This window comes from Rhinolophus sinicus, chromosome 4, assembly GCF_057876585.1.
Source record: "Rhinolophus sinicus isolate RSI-liver-muscle chromosome 4, RSI-T2T, whole genome shotgun sequence".
Lineage (NCBI taxonomy): Eukaryota > Metazoa > Chordata > Mammalia > Chiroptera > Rhinolophidae > Rhinolophus > Rhinolophus sinicus.
This window is the reverse complement of record NC_142504.1, coordinates 69,017,516-69,036,219: the sequence shown is the minus strand read 5'-3', so window position 1 is coordinate 69,036,219 and position 18,704 is coordinate 69,017,516. Positions and strand designations below refer to the sequence as shown.

At 42.1% G+C, this 18,704-nt stretch overlaps 1 protein-coding gene and 1 long non-coding RNA gene across 7 annotated transcripts in view; one reads left to right on the top strand and one right to left on the bottom strand.

The window, feature by feature from the left end:
- Positions 1 to 724: 724 nt before the first annotated feature.
- On the bottom strand, positions 725 to 6,568 carry LOC141573168 (uncharacterized). The gene is made up of 3 exons (XR_012498797.2): positions 6,470 to 6,568; positions 4,735 to 4,835; positions 725 to 858 (listed from the first exon to the last, which is right to left on the bottom strand). It is a non-coding gene; the product is annotated as an uncharacterized LOC141573168 (long non-coding RNA).
- Positions 6,569 to 7,298: 730 nt separating this feature from the next.
- The window catches only part of PTPRM (protein tyrosine phosphatase receptor type M), an 808,815-nt gene continuing 797,409 nt past the window's right edge, over positions 7,299 to 18,704 (top strand). For all 6 annotated transcript variants that reach the window (XM_019755757.3, XM_019755755.3, XM_074340349.2 and 3 more), the window contains exon 1: positions 7,299 to 7,831. In XM_019755757.3, the coding sequence (XP_019611316.1) occupies positions 7,759 to 7,831 (73 nt within the window). In that variant the 5' untranslated portion in view covers positions 7,299 to 7,758. The remainder of the gene's footprint in view (positions 7,832 to 18,704) is intronic.

The following is an 18,704-nucleotide window of genomic DNA, read 5'->3' as shown; positions in this document are numbered from 1 at the left end:
AAAGATTACAGCATGACCTGTTTCTCCAGAGGGCCCTGGGTGTAAAGCAGCTCTGGTGTCCTGCCCACACAGGGCAGGGAATTCACCCGGAGATCTGTGTCCTTACCCAAAGAGCAGACAAAACAACCTGCTGAGGGGACAGACATTCTGGAGCTCAAACTGTAGCTGGGGACTCTCCATCAGGTTGCGACATCCCATTATTACTGTTTCTGGGAACATAGATATAATGTATCTATGAATAGATATATTTAGAATATAATAATTCTATTTTCTAGTATATTGAGATCACCATGTAGGATCTACCTTGTATTGACCCCACAACTAAGATTTTTTTTGAGTATATTAACCATCCTAACGATTTTATCTAAAATAGCAAACAAGGTAGAAGTTCCAATCAAAAGATTTTTTATAAAAATATGACCTATTTGCAAACTGTGAACTTTTAGGTCTCTCTGGTAAAATGAAATAGAAGAGCTACATAATAAAATCAAAGTCTAGTAACTGAAGCCCTGTTATAAAGAAGTTTTATGCACACTGTCATTGACTCTTTTACAACGCAATGGTGTAGACAGTACAGAAATTATTATTCTCATTTTGCAGATTAGCAAACAAGAAGGGCCTGCCACGATAAACCATGTGCTTTTACTGGATATAGTCTGGTGTTGGGTCTGGCAGCCCGTACCACCTCAGTGTGCCCAGAATAGGAGAGTCTGATGAGAAAGGACAGGAAGCTCTGTTGAAGGTCTTCCCATCTAATAGTAACTGGGCCCAGGTATTTCCATCCCATTGTTGTCACAGACTCATGGGGATGTCCAAGAGAGAAGTCAACCCGGAGCGGCGGTGACCAGGTTCTTGTCTCTGCACAAGAAAGAATTCAAGAGTGAGACAGACGCAGGAAAGCACAGGTTGTTTATTGAAACTAAAGTACAGTTGAGAGGGAAGTGCCGGTGAACTCAGAGATTTGAGTATTTCGGACAAAGTCCTGATTAGGGGTATTTATCCCTCCTGGGCGGGAATTGGTGACATCCCATTGATGTGGTTTATTCATCTCTACCTAGGTGGGACCCTCCATTTCCCACTCTTTCTTCCTTATTTGGCTCCTCTGTAACTGTCATGGCGCCAGGTGCATTATGGGAGTCATAGTAACTGCAATGTAAATGAGATTATAATGACATTATTATTAGCTAAAGGTCAGGTATGGGTCATAGAGGTTAGCCTTGCTGGATGAAACTCAATTCTTCTTTCCAGCTGCAGGTGCTGGATTCAGTCACTTGTGTGACCAGCGAGGCATCTCACTTTGTATCCTAGAGGGGGAGGTCAATTCTCTAGGCTACTTATCCTGCCTCACCATCTCCACCTATATGGAACTCCATCATAGAATTTTGTGCAGAGCCGACTCTTTAGTATTTGATTTTAAAATCAGTGGTTAATAACAACTTATATATCATTATACGTGATGATCTATATAATGATATATCAGAAACTGTTCTAAACACTTTGCATTATCTTATTTAATCCTCATTACAACTCTGTAAGGTGGGTACAATTATTGCATTCATTTTATAGATGGGGAAAATGAAGCAGAGATTCAGTGACTTGCCCAATGTCACACAGATTAACAGTGTGAGGGTTAAGATTTTTTTAAAAGAATATGTAAATGTATTACCCTAGTATCAGCATTTCAGGAATTGAATTTATATTCTGAGGGTAATGTAAGCAACGGAAAGAACTAAAACCTATTACCTCTCCCCTTTTAATTAGGCCATGAGGAGGAATTCCTGGGGCATCTAAAAATTCATCCTAGTGATTTAAGCTCTTATACAATTGTGGCTTTGAACTATGCTAGGATGAGCTTTGTCTTAGTGACAAATTCTGACATTAGGTAAGATGAACAACTACAAAAAAGGGTATCTGCCCCGTTCTTTCTTCTGTTCAGGTGAGAACAAGGCTTCACTGGATAATGTTTAAATGACCTGTTCTCTTCCCAGCCCTGGTGAAAAACTAATGATATGTTTTTCATTTTCATCCAGTTCTTCCTGGTTTCATGTATATACATTCAAAAGGTGAGTGAAGCTGTGAAGCACTGGGTGCAAAGTTCTACGTGCTCCTCTCAAGTCTGAATCTAAGTACAGTGGACTCAATGGCGTGTATGTGCAGAGCAGGGACCAGCACACCACTGTGTCCAAGTTCCCCACTGCTGCCCATGGCTCACACACTTCTCTGAGGTCAAAAACAAAAACAAACAAACAAAAACACCAGGGTAGGTGGAGATTGTGATGCACTGCTCACTTAAAGTCTTGCTTAATCAGAGATCAATGTAATCATCAGATTTGCTCAGCGCCTCCGGATTCACACAGAACTCACATGTAATACCATTTTTACAAGCCAGGAAATGGAAATTAACTAATTTAACTTACACAGTTGAGACTCAGTCAAGTTGAACTCCAAATTTTGAGCTAGCTCGGTCTCTGACTCCTTCTCTTTCTTTCTTTCCACCCTTCTTTCTTCCCTTCCGCCCTCCCTCTTCACTCCCTTCCTTTTTAAGGACATGCTATCTTTGATCACCTAAAGAGAATACATCATTGTGGAAACCTATACAAAGGTGCTTATTTCCATTTTCCATTTATTATCTCAAAATACACTTTTCATGATCTTAATATGCCTCTAAAAATGGAAAGTAATCGTAGCAAGGCCTAGAGAAGAAAACATGAGCAACAAAAACAATGACAATCTTTTCCTTTTCTGCTGGTTCAGGACAATTAAGCAGCACCGAGGGATGTTTAAATGGTCCTTTTGTCTATGCTTTTTGGCAGGTGTGGTGATACTTTGGATAAATTAGGAACTTTCTGCGTATGGATAACCTCCAAATTCAACGTAACATTTCAGATCAGTAGGATTAGGTTATGGTGGGATCAATTTTCTTTTTTTTTAAATTTACATTTTGACTTTTAACAGAATTTGGACAAGTTTCACAAACAGAGTTACGGCTGCCAAAGATACCATCACTGAATAAGGACAGTTGGCAGTTCTACCCACAGATTCGGCAAAGTGTGCTCCTGCCCTGAGCCTGTGCCTTTCAGGACCCTGTGTAGCATGCACATATAATTAAATTTATTAAGGGACACATGGTCACCTCTGTCATGAGGAAGCTGGTGCTCAGTGCTGAGAGCACATAAAACATAACCCTAAATATCCACTCTTAAGACTAACTCTGTTCAGGCCCCAGAAAAATGTTCCACAACAACTTTTGTCCTTGAAATAGCACAATGAGGTTTTTAAGGTATGCTGCTACTGCTACGGCATATGGACACTCGTAGGTGTATGGATGATATAATGACAGAGGAACTTAGTTAAAAAAAAGTCAAATTAAAAGTCAAATCCTTTCGGACAGCAAGAATATTAATTAAATAGTCTTAAATCATAAGCAATGTTTCCTAGTAGTGCCAACCATCAATTTTCTTGCTTCTCTTCATGATCCAATCCATGGTTCTGCTGGAAGTCACACATTAGTATAGTGTTTGCATGTACTTGAACATGGTGATTGAGGAATATTTTGCAAAATTAAATAACTAATATTACTGTTAAAATAATAGGTATGTAGTTTTAACACATGTGAAACATGATACTGATTCTTTAAATTGACAACCAGGTGAACTTTGAATGCTAGGTTTGCTAATAGATTCCTATTTTATTAAAAATTAAGGCAAAATTAAATTTTCACTTTCAAATAATAAAAATGTTAAGCTTTTTACAAATATTTTTTATTTAAATGTTCATAATCTAAATATTCATAATCATAATTTGTAGCTAAAATTTTAATTCTAATAGGTAACTGAACCATTTGGAAGAAAATAACTTTCAACCACTGTAAGAAAGTAATTTTAATTCCCTGATTTAAAAAATTTAATTTACATTTTTGATGGAAATATACTCAAATTTTGTATAATTTGAATACACAAATCCTTTTTTAGTATATGTGCTGCCAAAGCGAGCACATGAATACACAAATCCTTTATCAGTGTTGTCCAATGGAACTTCCTATGATGATGGGAATGTTCTATATCTGTGTCATCAAATATAGTGGGCACCAGCCACACGTGGCTACTGAGCACTTGCAATATAGCTAGTGCCACCGCAGAACAGAACTGAAGTGTGAGTAGGTATGCCACACAGGATAGCATAACTTCAGATCGCTGCTGTCACTGGAACACAAATTATGTGACAATCTTCATTATAACAATCTTCATTATAACAACATATCAGTGATTTTAGTAACATAAAGGGAAAAATCAATGTTATAAATGGAATAAATATATAATAATGTATGAATTATGTATATATTTTATTACTTATCTATACAGCCAGACTACCAACAGAAAATCTAGATACTCATAATATATTCAGTTGTCTTTAATATTTTGTTGACTTTTGTCATATAAACAATATAGGTTTTCTTACCTTTCAATATTGTTGTAGTTGTCAAGGTAGAAAGATATAATATATAATAACTTGCTAAATTGAGTAATAACTTTGTAATATTTAGACGTATGATGAGTCTCCACTTGTACTCTTACCCCAAGCCCACCAATGTTTGGCGCTGGCCTGACAGCACCCCAACTCTGGCCAGTCATACTGTTAATGTCACTATTGTCTCTAGAGAGCAAGGAATGTCACACGGTTGGACTAAAATAAAAAAATCTCCCTTGCTGCAAAAAGAAGTTAAAGCAAATGTACCACTGGGAAGGTTCCAACAATGTGCCTTCCTTAGAGGAAGTCCAATCCATTCACTCAATAGAGGCCTTCCATTTGGGCTCAACACTGCCTTGGCTGGTTACCTGTAAGAAACAGTAGTTGTCATGAATTGCAAGGGAAGGAGCTGCTGTCAAAATCCCCATCACTGTTTACAATGTGGATTATAGGTTAATAAGGGTAGAGTCAGTTTAACATTGTAGTGTTAGAGAACAGAGAATAATCGACGTTCATTGACCCTCCCACTAAGCTTTAAGTAACAGAAGGAAGGGACAAGGTACCTTCTGGTTACCCTGGTAGCAGTGGTAGGAGTCCCTGCAATGCTTTCTCTCTACTGGTGCTTCACCCTATAAGTACAGCCGCTTTCCACTCCCACCACAAGCCACCTTATATATTTCTTTCTTTTTTTATTATATATTTTAATAACTTTTTTTTATTAGTTTCAGGTGCACAAAACAATGTAATAGGCATTTATCATTTATATCCCTCACCACCTTATACATTTCTGTGTCTCTGGGTGCTCCATCCCTAAGGTCACCCAAGGATTAAGTCCTAGTTGCCTGTAACCTGCTCATTAATACACCCTATATTGACTTTCCCCCCACCTTGGTCTCCCTTTCCCATTCGTTGTATACTTCTTCCTGGCATTGCTTCCCTAATAAAACCCATTTGCCCTTAAGTCCTTACCTCCAGGTTTGTTTCTGGGGAGAACAGCCTAAGACAACCTCCAGCACATAGCACAGTGCCTGGGATATAGTATGGCCTTACCAGATACTGGCTGAAAAAATTAACATACTTTGCAAATGAAATCCTACCCTAATATTAACTTCTTCACCCAATGTAAATAAGTTCCTCAGAAGTGACTAGATTGACTTTTACCTCATTGTCTGGATCTCATGAATCTACTAGGATAAAAGCTGCAAACGGAAAGCACATCACCACTCAAAGAAAGCAAATTTGGGTTTCATCATAGTGCACACACCACCTCAACAAAATGGAAAACCCAGGTGGCAGATTGGACCATCGTCACTTGAGGATCCTTTTGAGGCATATGACTCCCCTTTCTCTATATTTGAAATGTTCACTTTGCAATTAAAGATAAGGCTCAAGAAGTACATATTTGGGGGAAGTAGTAGAATGATGTAAGGTCATATTAAGAAGTAAATGATTAACATAGAGCCTTTCAAATGGCACTTCTGATAAAGACCTAGTAAGTGGAATTCCTGAAGAAAGAGGAGCGGTTGGTTGGGACACCAGAGACAAAAGTTGTCTAGTCCCTAAATGTGTCCCCAGGGAGGTGACAGCTGTAACATATCCTTGACTGTTGCTTCTGGGGTCCACTGGAGACAGGTGAGTGTGGGATCGATGTACTTTTTGGACCGTTATAATAAGTACGAGGGGAAAGCAGTGTGAAAGAGCTCTGCGGGCACACCTGCACCACGGATTTACCTTCTTGCCCGTATCATTCATTGCCTGTGCTAGAACTCGATGTTACTCAGAGCCCAGGCCTTCTGCTGCAGTGTTATCTGGGCCTGTCATCTACAGCTGTTTGGTGCTGGCTCATGCTTATTCCGAGAGAGACAGAAAGATCGCTGTTTTTTTTTTTTCTTTTCTTTTTTTGTAATTTTACAAAGTGATCCTCTTTACTGAAACATTTGAAGCTTTTTAAATTCACTTATTAAAAGTCATCCCATACCCCAAATGATAAATATTTCAAGACCTTATTGGATTCATACACACATCTCTTCCCCTTTTCCCCAACACTTTGCACCATTGACAGAAATCACAGGTTACGTCCAAACCCTCGTTTCGGTGTGACTGCCGCCTTCCGTGCACTGCCCACGGCTCGCTTTGATCCACCCGGGCCAGCGGAGGCACAACGAAGCAGCAGCAAAGTTCCGGGGCTCAGGGACAGGAGCGCATCTGTCCGCGGCGACCAAGGGGCAAGCTGACGTGCTGCAGGGTCGCGGCGCTCGCAGCTCCCGCTTCTTCCACCCGCGACCGCCAACTTTGCTCCGCCCGCGGCGCGCAGCAGCCCAGAGCCCTTCGGAGCCTCCCCGATCTCCTGGCTCGCCTTTCTCGCGGAGCGCGAGCTCTGTGACTTTGGGGTGCAGCTGGCCCTACTCGGTGACACTGGCGTCCGGCTCCAGGTACGGTGGGAGCTGCCTTGCCGCAACCGCGGGGCCGCAGGCCGCTAGTTCCGCTTACCGCTCTCACCAACTACTAGCGGCTCATGACCCGGTACAAACTTCTGGCTGAGGCTCAGCCCCTCGCACAGTCACCCTCCCGGAAGCCAGCCACAAAACAGAAGACGCGGCTGGGGCCAGGAGGAGGAGAGGGTGGGAAGCCGTAACGCCGCTCTTCTCGGTGCGGGTGACGAAGGATCCGCGGCGGCCGCCCCCAGCCGATCTCCCTCCCGGAGGCGCCGCGGCCGCGGAGCGCCAGGGCGCGGGCTAGCGGGTATGGGCGCTCACGCCCTCTAGCGGGCCGCAGCGGCGCCGGGTGGCCGTGACGTGGGCTCTCCCTCAGCCGGCCTGCGGGGCACCGCCAGTCAGTCTGGGAGCAAGAGCCCCGCGCGGAGCCGGCGCCGGCTGCCATCCGCGCGCCGCCGCCCCGGGGCTAGGCTCGGAGCTGCAGGCGGAGAGGCGGCGGGCAGGACGCGAGCGGCCACGGCTACGGCCAGCGCCGCCGGCTCGGGTCCCGAGCAGAAGGAGAGCGGCGGCGGGTGCAGCCTCTAGAACGGAGGGCGGATTTTGACTCGGCGGGCGAGCCCTCCGCTCCCTCTCGCAGCAGCGCCAGACGCCGAGTCGGATCAGAAGCGGGGTGGGAGGACCCAGGACCCTCACTCCTGGCCCCGGGAGCCGCTGGAGTTCGGACTTCTGCAACTGTTGGCACTTTGGGGGACTGGTTTTGTTTTTGACTGCTTACCCTTCTCTTCTCGCTGCCTTGCACCCAAAGCTCCCGCCCACCCACCGCCGCCGGGGAGCGGCCCGGAGCGCACTTAGGAACATGAGGAGACTTGGGACTTGCCTGGCGACTTTGGCCGGACTTTTGCTAACTGCAACGGGGGAGACGTTTTCAGGTAAGCAGGGCCACTTCTGCTGTCGCCTGGGGCGCGCGGGCCGGAGCGGGAGCCCGGGACGCCAGGCCCGCCAGCAGCTCCTCAGGAGGGAGATCCAGACACTGGCGGCTCGTCCGGGACGGGGGCGCGGCGCGCCGGGAACCGCGCCCGCGGGTTAGTCGGCGCTCGGCGAGAGGCCGGTGGGTAGGGCGGGAACGTACTAGAACTCCGGCTGGCGGAGCAGATGAGCCTGGAGAACTAGCCTGGAGAACTAGCCTGGGAGCCAGGACCCCCATCTCCGCCCCCGCCCCTGCCCCTGCGCGGCCTGGGCTCGTGCTCTGGGCGGACGGCCACCACTCTGAGTCCCTGGCTGGCTCCAGCAGGAACCGCAGAAAACTTTGCCTGAAGTTCGGAGCTGCAGCCGCGGGGTCGCCGGGGGTGGGCGCTGCGCAGTCCTTCCGACCCAGAGCAGCGGCCGGGTCGGATCTCGGGTGCCCAGCTGCGCCCGCGGCGATCGCCCCGACCCGGCAGCAGCTCCAGCGGCAGCGACGATCGCTCGGCACCCTGTCCTTTCTGCCGCGGCCTCTGGCCGGTAGCCGCCGGTGACCCGGGTTTGTCCCGGCGGTCGCGAGGCAGTTGCAGAAAGCCAGGGCAAGCGTTCCTCGTCAGTCCCAATGGGAGGACTCTGTGGCCTCATAGGGAGTGGCCGGGACCCCAGGTCGCGCGCTTCGCCGCGACCCCGTGTCCACCGGGCTCTACTTCCTCACCCTCAGCCCCCAGCGGAGGGCCGCTGGCCAGTACCAACTTGTTAGCGTAGCTCCGCCGCCTGGGGGTCCCAGGTGGGCAGGAAATGGATTGGCGGTGCGTGTGAATAGTTGTGTGTGTGAGTGTGTGTGTGAGTGTGTGTGTGTGTGTGTGTGTGTGTGTGTGTGTCCGCCTGCTTTCGCGCGCAGGGCGTTCTAAGCCAGGAGGAACCCCTCGCGGAGACGACCAGTGGAGCGGAGTCCGGGGTCAGGCGAGCGGCAGAAACCCCACAATGGTGTTACAGGGATTATCTCCGTATCTCCAGCAGTACCTGGAGCACACACGTGGATGGACAGCAAATGCTTGCATATTTGCACACTTTATGTCTCATGTGTATTAGTTTCATTAAGGTCCACCTTCAGTGGCGGCATTGGGCTGCTGTTTTTTTTGTTTTTGTTTTTTTAATAAACTCGCTATTTGGCCTTAAATTTGAGTTGCAAAATAGGTTTCCATGTTTATTCGGGAGGAATGAATAAGTTGGACTTTTTTTTTTTTTTTAATTTGATGAAGGCGACTTTCATTGGTAGTAAATGCATATTTTAAACTTTGGAGATGTTTGGCTCTCTGGCCTGTGGAGACATATAATACATTTTTACTTTCTTGGAGACGGGGGAACACGCAGGCACAGAATGTGTTGCTGAGCTGCAGGACCACAGTTGGCGGCAGAGATGAAGTTGAGCTTGTAGTTGGCTGATGGGCTCAGTGCTGTGAAACCCAAACCCGTAAACTTAGAGAAATACCCTTTTCCTAAGGTTAATATTTCCTTAACAGTCTGGTAATTGCACTTGCTCCAGAAGATTTAACAAAATGATACACTGCTGTCTGATATAAAATTGGTGGAGATTTTGCCTGCGTTCTTTCTTATTAGTGAATTATGGAGTAGACTCTCCAGTTTTTGAGCCTTACATAACTCATTAATATTAAAAAGCAAGTATGAGGGCCTTAGTGATGGTTTTCTCTTTATTAAGATCCGTAACTCCCTGACTGGGATTTGTTTAAAGTTAAGCTGTGTAAAATAGCATTTGGATAGATTTTTAAGTTGTGTGCAAAAGGGTGGAAAAATATTTATGTAGCTCATTTAAACAATTAGTCCCTCATCATTAAAAAATTATTTCAGCCTGGGTAGCACTGACCAGTGTTTTTGTTAAGGCTAATTTAAATTATCAATCTAAAGAAAAGGGACACTTACTAAAATTAGGCAGATTTTTTTTTTCCCAGAGGAAATACATCTGTTTGAGTTACCATACCATTAATTGAAATGTGCTTTCTTTTTATTTGGAAAGCCAGAGTTGTCCCAGTATGTTCGTGGGTAAAGGAGAAATGAAGGGCAATATCTGAGAGATTGATTAGAAATGTTGAAATTTTAAAAATTCAAAGTTAGCAAATTTTGTGTGTGCAAGGATCAGATATGTTGCATTGCATTACATTTTTTCCCCCCTCCACTTTGCATTTTAGGTAGTACAGATGTGAGGCACTTAGTACTTTGGGAAGGTGTTTCTTTTTTTTTTTTTTTTTTTTTGTATATTGGGAAAGTTAAGTATGATTATGAGTGACATTGACATTTCCTTTCATGATTCTTCTGGAAATTGTGATAACTGGCTGCTTTTCACCTGATACGGGAATCAATTTTAAAGATAGAAGAACTAAACTGTAAGCTTCTTGAGGGCAGTCAATTTTTTTTCTTCTTGGTTCTGCATTAAACACTTAACATGGAGCCTTAGACCTGTCACTCACTATTTGCTGAATAAATTATTAATGTGAATCCTGGTCATATGCAAACATTCAATTTGTGCGTGAATTGACTGATACTAGAGTGTAGAGTGACTTTTTAGGAGTTGGACTTGGCTTGCATTTTTCCTTCATTTGAAATGAACAGTTTACTTAGGGTTTCTCTTTAGGCAACCCAATGGACTAAATCATGAAGATTTATGTAATCAGTGAAGGTAATTTTTTGTATAACTAAGAGTTATACACAAGGTACATTGCTATTCCCCTTCTGCAGTGCTCCTAATTCTCATATCCTCTTTTGGAATGGGAATGATTGTTAATTAATCATTTCTGGAAGTGTTCTACATGTAATTTGGATGTCAGACATAAGAAATAGAGTGCTAAATTTATTGGAAGGAAAAAAGTAAAGAATTAGGTTTTTGGTCCATGAGGACTTTATTTACTATAAACATTCCATGTTAAAAATGACTTTCCATTTTTATAATTTTTCATTTGTTAGGCAGACTGTTTGGAGGTTCACTTTCTGCCTTCCAGGCTTTTAATTAAATATATATATATATATATATATATATATATATATATATTTTTGGTAAAATGGTATATAAGTAAGATGTGAGGAAGAAAGTTAAATCATTTTACTTTTGATTGAAATTCTGTTTTCCATAGCTGGCAAGTCATTTCTCTTTGACCCAACTTCTTAAAAGCCAAGTTATAATATATATTATAGAACAAAGTGTTTAGTTTTACATTATATTGGGACTGGTGTGTTAAGTTCTGTTAAGCAAACTCGGATTTGCAGAAATAGAAATACAAACATATTGGGCCCTTTGTTTCTACTACAGTATTTGGGATAGATTAAACCTTAACATAACCTTGTGAATTTGGGACTCTTGTTGAGGAATTTATCTTTTAAATAAAGGATTAAGGACATTTGTGGGAAAAGAGTCATACTCTCAATAAAATCTGCTGTTTAGTTAGCAGTATTGTACCAATGTTTAATTTCTTAGTTTTGGTAATTTTATTATGGTTATGTAAATATTTGGGGAAGGCAGGTGAAGTGTGTACTTGAAATCTTTGTACTACTTTTGCCACTTTTACTTAAGTCTAAAATTATTTCAAAATACAAAATTTTAAAGTTCCCTTTACAAAGAAAGGGGATAGATTTGTTTAGCAGTTTGAGTTATTTTTCCTTTTTACATCTTTATGGTGCTTTAACTAGACTAATAATTGATATGAAAATACTTCAAATTTAAATCATTGAATGTGAAAGAAATATGCCAAGACATTACTATAACATTTTTGGTGTTATGTGTATGAAAACAAGTATTGCTTGAGTATAATAATTTGTTCTGATCTGGAAAATTACAAGTTTTAGTCTCTCATATTTTCAGTTATTTTACAGGTTTTCAGAAGAGAAGTTACTTCTATAATAGTGATATATGGATAAGTGTGTATACAGTATAACTTGAGTAATTCTAAATGAACTTTCCTTAATGAACCAGTAATTTGAAGTATATCTTCAGATTATATAAACCCTATATGAATCAAGCATAGTTTTTAGTTTTGGGAAAAGTGGGTTTTAACATTTAAGTATTTCTGTGACAGTTCTAAAAAAGTTAATGGTTTTATTTACATTTTTCATAGTTCCCTAATAATTATACTACATTCTAGGAATCGATAGGCTGTATATATCCGTTTTGCTAGAGAAACTGTTTTGGATTAAGTATTGTTTTCATTCAGTTTTTGTTTTAGATTTTATTAAGTTTTCTGGAATGTGCATGTAAGTATCTTAAGGCATACTTTTCAGTTAGGGTGTCAGGCATTTTAATAAGTAGTTACATAATTTTTCAGTAGTATAATATTTTTTTGTAAGGGTGGTGTCCACCATGCTTTTAACGTTAATTCTAAGATTCTTCTTTGAAAACCAACTTTCCCACAAACTTTTTACAGTTTCATATCTTAGTGTGCTTATTATCTTTTTGAATACAACATATTAATAAGCTTATTTTGTAACAGAGAAGGTTTAATTACTATGTAAAGTTTTTCAAACTCACCAATGACAATTTAAAAAAAGATACAAAATAATATACACTTTGCATCATAGGAAGATTGAGCTTCTCTGTTCCTAAAATACTGCAGTGGTTTTCAGTTTACTCATCAGAAAGCCTGTAGCTACAGAAAACTAAAGAGAGAAAAGTAAGTTGGGTGGGGAGCAGGAAAGCTTTAGTCATCAACCTTGCTGGTCTGTAGTTCCCCCCGTCCCCCAACATCAGTGGGGCAGCTGGCAAGGCCAGGGCATAATTAAAGGATGGGAGTGTGTGAGAGAAAAATAGAAGGAAACAGGCCTGAGAAGGAAAGGGTTGTGTGCTCCGTTGTAAGTGACATAAGTTCTGGCGATCCCAGCAGGGGACTGTCGCTGTCCTCTTTGCTGTTACAGTTGGGACATATGGAAAGTTAAGGGAAGCTAATAAAAAGAGTGACAAAATGTGCAGGTAGATCAAGCTGACATCTATTCCTCAGTGGCTGCGGTAGCCTGGGGGAGGGCCTCCGGGTGTTGAACCACTGTCGATGGTGACCTGTGTTTAAACAGGTGCTTTTCACAACTTAGTGTGCCCCAGGGTCACCTGCAGTGGTCCTTCCCAGTGCTGATGTCTACTGTGAGCCATGGTGATTCTGAAGTGGGAGGTCCCTGGAGGGTCCCACTGCATCCCTGGGTGATCCTGGTTTGCGGCCAGCTTTTGAGAAACATTGTTCTAAAAGAGTACAGTAGTTCTCCAAGTGTTCTCCTTGGACCAGCAGCATCAGTATCTGGGAACTAGTTAAACATGCAGACTGGGGCTCTGCCCAGACCTACTGAATCAGGAACTCAGGGGTGTGGGCAGCAGTCTGTGTTGGAACATGCCCTCCAGGGAATTCTGATACGCCCTGAAATGGGAGAACTACTATTCTAAAAGCACTGGGCTCCTCATCCTGCATTTCCAGCCTCCCTCGACAAGAGCTGGAAGAGAACTAGGGGTGAAACTATAACTCACATTCATGCAGTTATTAGTCTCTTGATGAACACTGCCGGAATTATGAACAGATTGATGTGACTGTGCTATGAGTCTCAGCCTGTTAGGTGAAGCCGCCAGCATGACATTTCAAATAATAGACTTATCTGGGGGTGATATTGGATCCAGTCAGTTGTAAAACTAAAATGAAAAAAAAAAATTTGTATAATTTTACTTAACCACAATATAAAGTTTTAATTAAATTTTGCAGTGATGATTAGCCATTGGAAAATTTTCTGGGTTGATATTGTGTGTAGAAGACATTTGTTGGCTTGTTGTAAGAAGCACAGAGCCCAGTGTGCCTATTAAAATAATGCCTTTAATTTAAGTAAATATTTATTGAGCACTTACTGTTTGTAAGTCCCCTTTTTTGGTGAGGGAACGTTGAGGCAACGATGAGCAAAGATAAGAAAGATATAGTTACCAGACTTTGAAAAGTCATCCATCTATTAAAAGTTTTAAAATCTGCTGAAATGGAAAGAAAAAAGGACTTTCTTAGGAGAGAACTGGGAGTTAATATACATAGAATTTAGAATTTTAATGTGGAAATGTGAAACTTTGCCTTTGGAAATGAACTCAACTCCCAAATAGAAAACAAAAGGTTTTCATTATACATCTCTTTCAAGTACTGACAACGTGTATGCTAAAATAGAGCCTTGTTTTTCTGTTATCCACAAAAGACAATCATTGCATCTCTGTCATTTAACACTTCAGGCACCTGAGAGCGATTGTGATGTCATTTAACAGATTTATCTTGAAAACGTTACCACCAGACTTGGGGAGAATCAGTCCAGCGTGCTTTTCACAGGCAGGCTAGCCTCCGCTTCCCGCTCCTGCCGCTGTGGTCCACAGCTGATCACTAGGTGTAGCTGCATCCCTAACCCCACCTGCCTGAGCCAGGAAGGCCCAGCCTGCCCGTGGAAGGCTTCCTGGACTCTCACTCACCGTTGGAGGAAGGCACGCTGTTAGTGACCTTGGTCTGTCTGTGTGTCTCTGCCTCCATATTGCACATTTAACTCTTTAGTGGAAGTTGTAGTGCCACTAAAAGTAGTTGTAGTTTGTTGTTCAGCATGGACCCCAAGACAACTTTAGACTCCTCTGTGATAATCTTTCTCTTCTTTCTTTCTTTCTCTCCTCCTCCTCCTCCTCCTCTTCTGTAACATGTTGCTGCTATTCTAGACATAGCAGTGGAACTAGAAGTAGTATGTATCTGCCAACTAAGTAAGAGTTCCTGTTCACCTTTGGGGCCGTCGGGATCAGGCCTGTTAGCAGTAGACCAGAAAATGCAGTGGAGCGAGTGGCCATGTGTAGGTGTGCAACATCCCTGTGAAGTGGCTTGTGCACTGACTGTGCTCACACCTGCAAGAGATTTTCTACAGCTCTGTCAGGGTAGGTATATAACTCAGGAAGTCACTACAATTCGCATGGAAATCTGATTCAGTCAGTTTGCCTTCTTAAACTCATGACTAATGAGTCATTAGAAACTTTATATGAAGCACAAATGTTGGGCCCTGAGTAGAAAACAAGGAGAGGGTGGAAGATGTGCTAGAAGGCTGTGTCACTTAGGACTGGGGTGAATCGCGGAGGGACTTGACCTCGCAGGCCAATAGCAGTGATTGCATACTGTGCAGAAAAGAGGGAACGTGAGAAGAGTTCTCAGAGACTTGTCTAAATGGATAAGATTTTAGAATCTCCGTTGGAGGGAAAGGTCACTGTTTAACAGAATGGTTCATTTCCAAGTACAACAGCCTAAGCAGAGGCAAAGCATTTACTTTTCATGGGCTGCAAAACGTAAAAGCTTACAGAGCACCGGTTTGTTTTCAGATGGTAAAAATTCATTTTAATCTCTCATTCCTATTCAGTATGCAGACAGCATATTTGTTGCATAAAATGAAAAGAATATGTTTTAATTTGGGTGACAGAAGCCCCATTACTCCTCCCCTGATTCCAGCAACAGAATAAGAACAGGTTCGCAGATGGGCTTCTGACAGCCTTTGAAAGGGCACTGGACCACACCCATTTTACAATCCATTTTTGATGGATCCTATTTGATCTTTCTTGGAGTAGTTTGAGGCACTTTATTTTTATTTTTTTAAAGATTTTTTTGGGGAAGGGGAACAGGACTTTATTGGGGAACAGTGTGTACTTCCAGGCCTTTTTCCAAGTCAAGTTGTTGTCCTTTCAATCTTAGTCGTGGAGGGTGGCGTTCAGCTTCAAGTTGTTGTCCTTTCAGTCTTAGTTGTGGAGGGCGCAGCTCAGCTCCAGGTCCAGTTGCCGTTGCTAGTTGCAGGGGGCACAGCCCACCATCCCTTGCGGGAGTCGAACCGGCAACCTTGTGGTTGAGAGGACACATTCCAACCAACTGAGCCATCTGGGAGCTCAGCGGCAGCTCAGCTCAAGGTGCCGTGTTCAATCTTAGTTGCAGGGGGCGCTGCCCACCATCTCTAGCGGGACTCAAGGAATAGAACTGGCAACCTTGTAGTTGAGAGCCCACTGGTCCATGTGGGAATCGAACCGGCAGCCTTTGGAGTTAAGAGCATGGAGCTCTAACCACCTGAGCCACCGGGCTGACCCTTGAGGTACTTTAAATCATGTCACAACCACATGCTTGAAATTGACTCATTTTTTTTTCTTGCTCGATACAAAATTATAAAGTCTAAAGCATTCCTTTTAAAATAAATGCTGATAATGTATAAAACCAAATTACTGAACAGGGTTTAGTTTGTAGTAATCATTTAATAAATATTTGTTAATGAATAAATAAATGATGAAGTTCCCTTGGAGACAAAAAATATCAAATTACTTATGCTTATTGCTAATATTTTTTCTTTTCTTTCTATCAAGTTTGATATTTTTAAGTATTTGTAAAAACCTTAACAATAGACTCAGGTTGTGGGTTTTGTTCTTGGTACCCATGGCACTTTATAGGCGTGTAAGAGATTCAGTTGCTAAATTTAAGGGAAAAAGTGTTAACTTTTATTAATTAAATATGTAAAAGTAAACCTGTAATTTTATCATGTATAGTAAAATTTTATAAATCATTTATTGCCAGAAAGTAGAATTTTGATATAATACTGATCACTAAAAAAATAAATTTATTATATGAGAGATTTTTCATGACTCCTGGGGGGATTTGATTTAGTCACCGGTATATTAAAAGAACTATGGTATCTCTAGTAACAAGGTTCCATAACAGGGAATAGTAGATATTATCTCTGCAGTTTTTATTTCTGATGTAGAATAAAATTAATTATACCTACACAGAGCTCAGACTTGCTCATGTTAACATCCGACACATCTTTAGTACAGCTGGCATGTTCTCATTCATTTTTCATTGAGTGTGGTACTCTCAGGTAATGAAATTTAATAAAAAGAGGCTACTTTGACAACTGTCTCATAAACTGTGGTCTTTACTTCCCTGACTTTTGAAATGTGGACCACTGAATGTGGTGTAAATCTTCACAGTTGTTATCTGTAGGCATTATGTCGTGTGTATGTTCTGGGGGTTCTTGCCCTATTTTCTCAGTTACCACCTCCATCCTGTTTGGGGTTTTGTGGCTTTTTAAGAGAGCCTCTCCCTTTCTTTCCAGGACTGCTCAGTGGGCAGGGAGCCTCTGTGGGCAGCTTGTTGGCAGTCCTGTGTGACTGACCCTCGGAAGGTTTGGAGGATGGGCCTGCCCAGTCACAGAGGGACTTGGGCAAGTGGAGGGTGTTAAAGCCCTTCCTCAGCTATGGGGTCCATGGGGCATGGAAAGAAGGTCAGAGTCCCCCGGCTCCTCTATTCTTTCCCCCACTCCGGGACAGATCAGATATTCCGGATTTTGAATTCTGTTTTTACCACTGAACATCATGTGGCCTTTGGCATGTTATTTAATTTTTCTGAGCCTCAGTTTTCTTTTCTGGGAACATACCTTGTTGGATTATTGTAAAGACCAAACAAGAGGACCAGTGCCATGGTGTTAGGAATTAGGAGGCCTCCTGAGGTGACAGGGCTGTGTCTGTTCAGTTGTGAGGAAAAGAGGGGATTGGTCACTTCTGCCGTTGTCCATGCCATTGTAGTTTTAACCACATGAACTCGCTGTTTCTATAAGTCAGAAAGAGTTGAATATTGACGGTGAGATCCCCTTTTTGGGTTCAAAGCTCGATAGTTGTTCCTGGAGGCTGTAAAGGTGATGAGTATGCAGATATGGTTATATACACATATATGTCATAAATATATGGCTGATACTCTGTTTTGAAAGGAAAAAAAAAAACCACCTGAAAATTGCAAACTGATCACTTCAGAATTGACACCATGAAAAGCCAGCACTACTCAGTGCCATGGAAGACATTGTGGGACACCTGCATTGGAGTCAACTGAGGCTCTTGTTAAAAATGTATATTTCTGGTCCCACAGACCTACTGAGTCAGAATCTCCGGAGTTGGGTCATAGAAACTGGTAAAGAAACACCCCTGATGAATTTGATGCCCATTAAAGTTGAAAGACTACTGGTAAGAAATTAGCAATGACTCAGAGATCCGGTCCTTTGGAAAATTTATCAGATCTTCTCTGACTAGTGTTAAGAAAGCATCTGAGGAGCACTACATGAATTTTTACATACCAAACTATAATTGACTGAACAATATTCTTTTAATGAAGCAGAGGTTTGCTGGTGTCAGAAGAGAAAATTAATTGTGAAACAGGTAATTTATAGAAACTTCTGTTTCATATCCATTTTCCAACTTGGTAGCCTCTAGTAAATGTGATATGAGTCAGGAATTTTTAGGATATTATACTAAAAAAGTAAAGACAGTTTAGAATAATCAGAACACCGATGACTTTAGATCTTTAAATTTATAGATATGAGCTGCACTTTGAGATGACTTTTTCAGAGAAGAACATGAGACAAGATGATATTGGGAAGATTATTTTCCAGGACTTATTCCTTTATCTCATGTTCACTGAAATGAATGGACACTGTAGAATTATTGGCCTTAGGGGCCCCATTAGCATGGGCCAAAAGCTTGGCATTTTGATTGTAGTAATTCTTCAAATACTCACAAACCTCAAAATGGGCACACCAGTTTGTTAAAGCACTTGAAATTCCTACTATTAGCTCATCATTTTGACCAAGGAAGAAAGGTGCTCGTTGAAGTGCCGTCTCTGGGAAAGGTGGCTCATTAAGTCATCTTAAATATGACATCCCCAACTAGCTGTCACCTCCATAAGTTGACATCCTTAGATGTCAGATTTCTCACTCGTGAAATGAAGACATTTAATTCAAGGATCTATGAGGTCTCTCCAATCACTTAAAGAGTATGAGGCTTGTCAT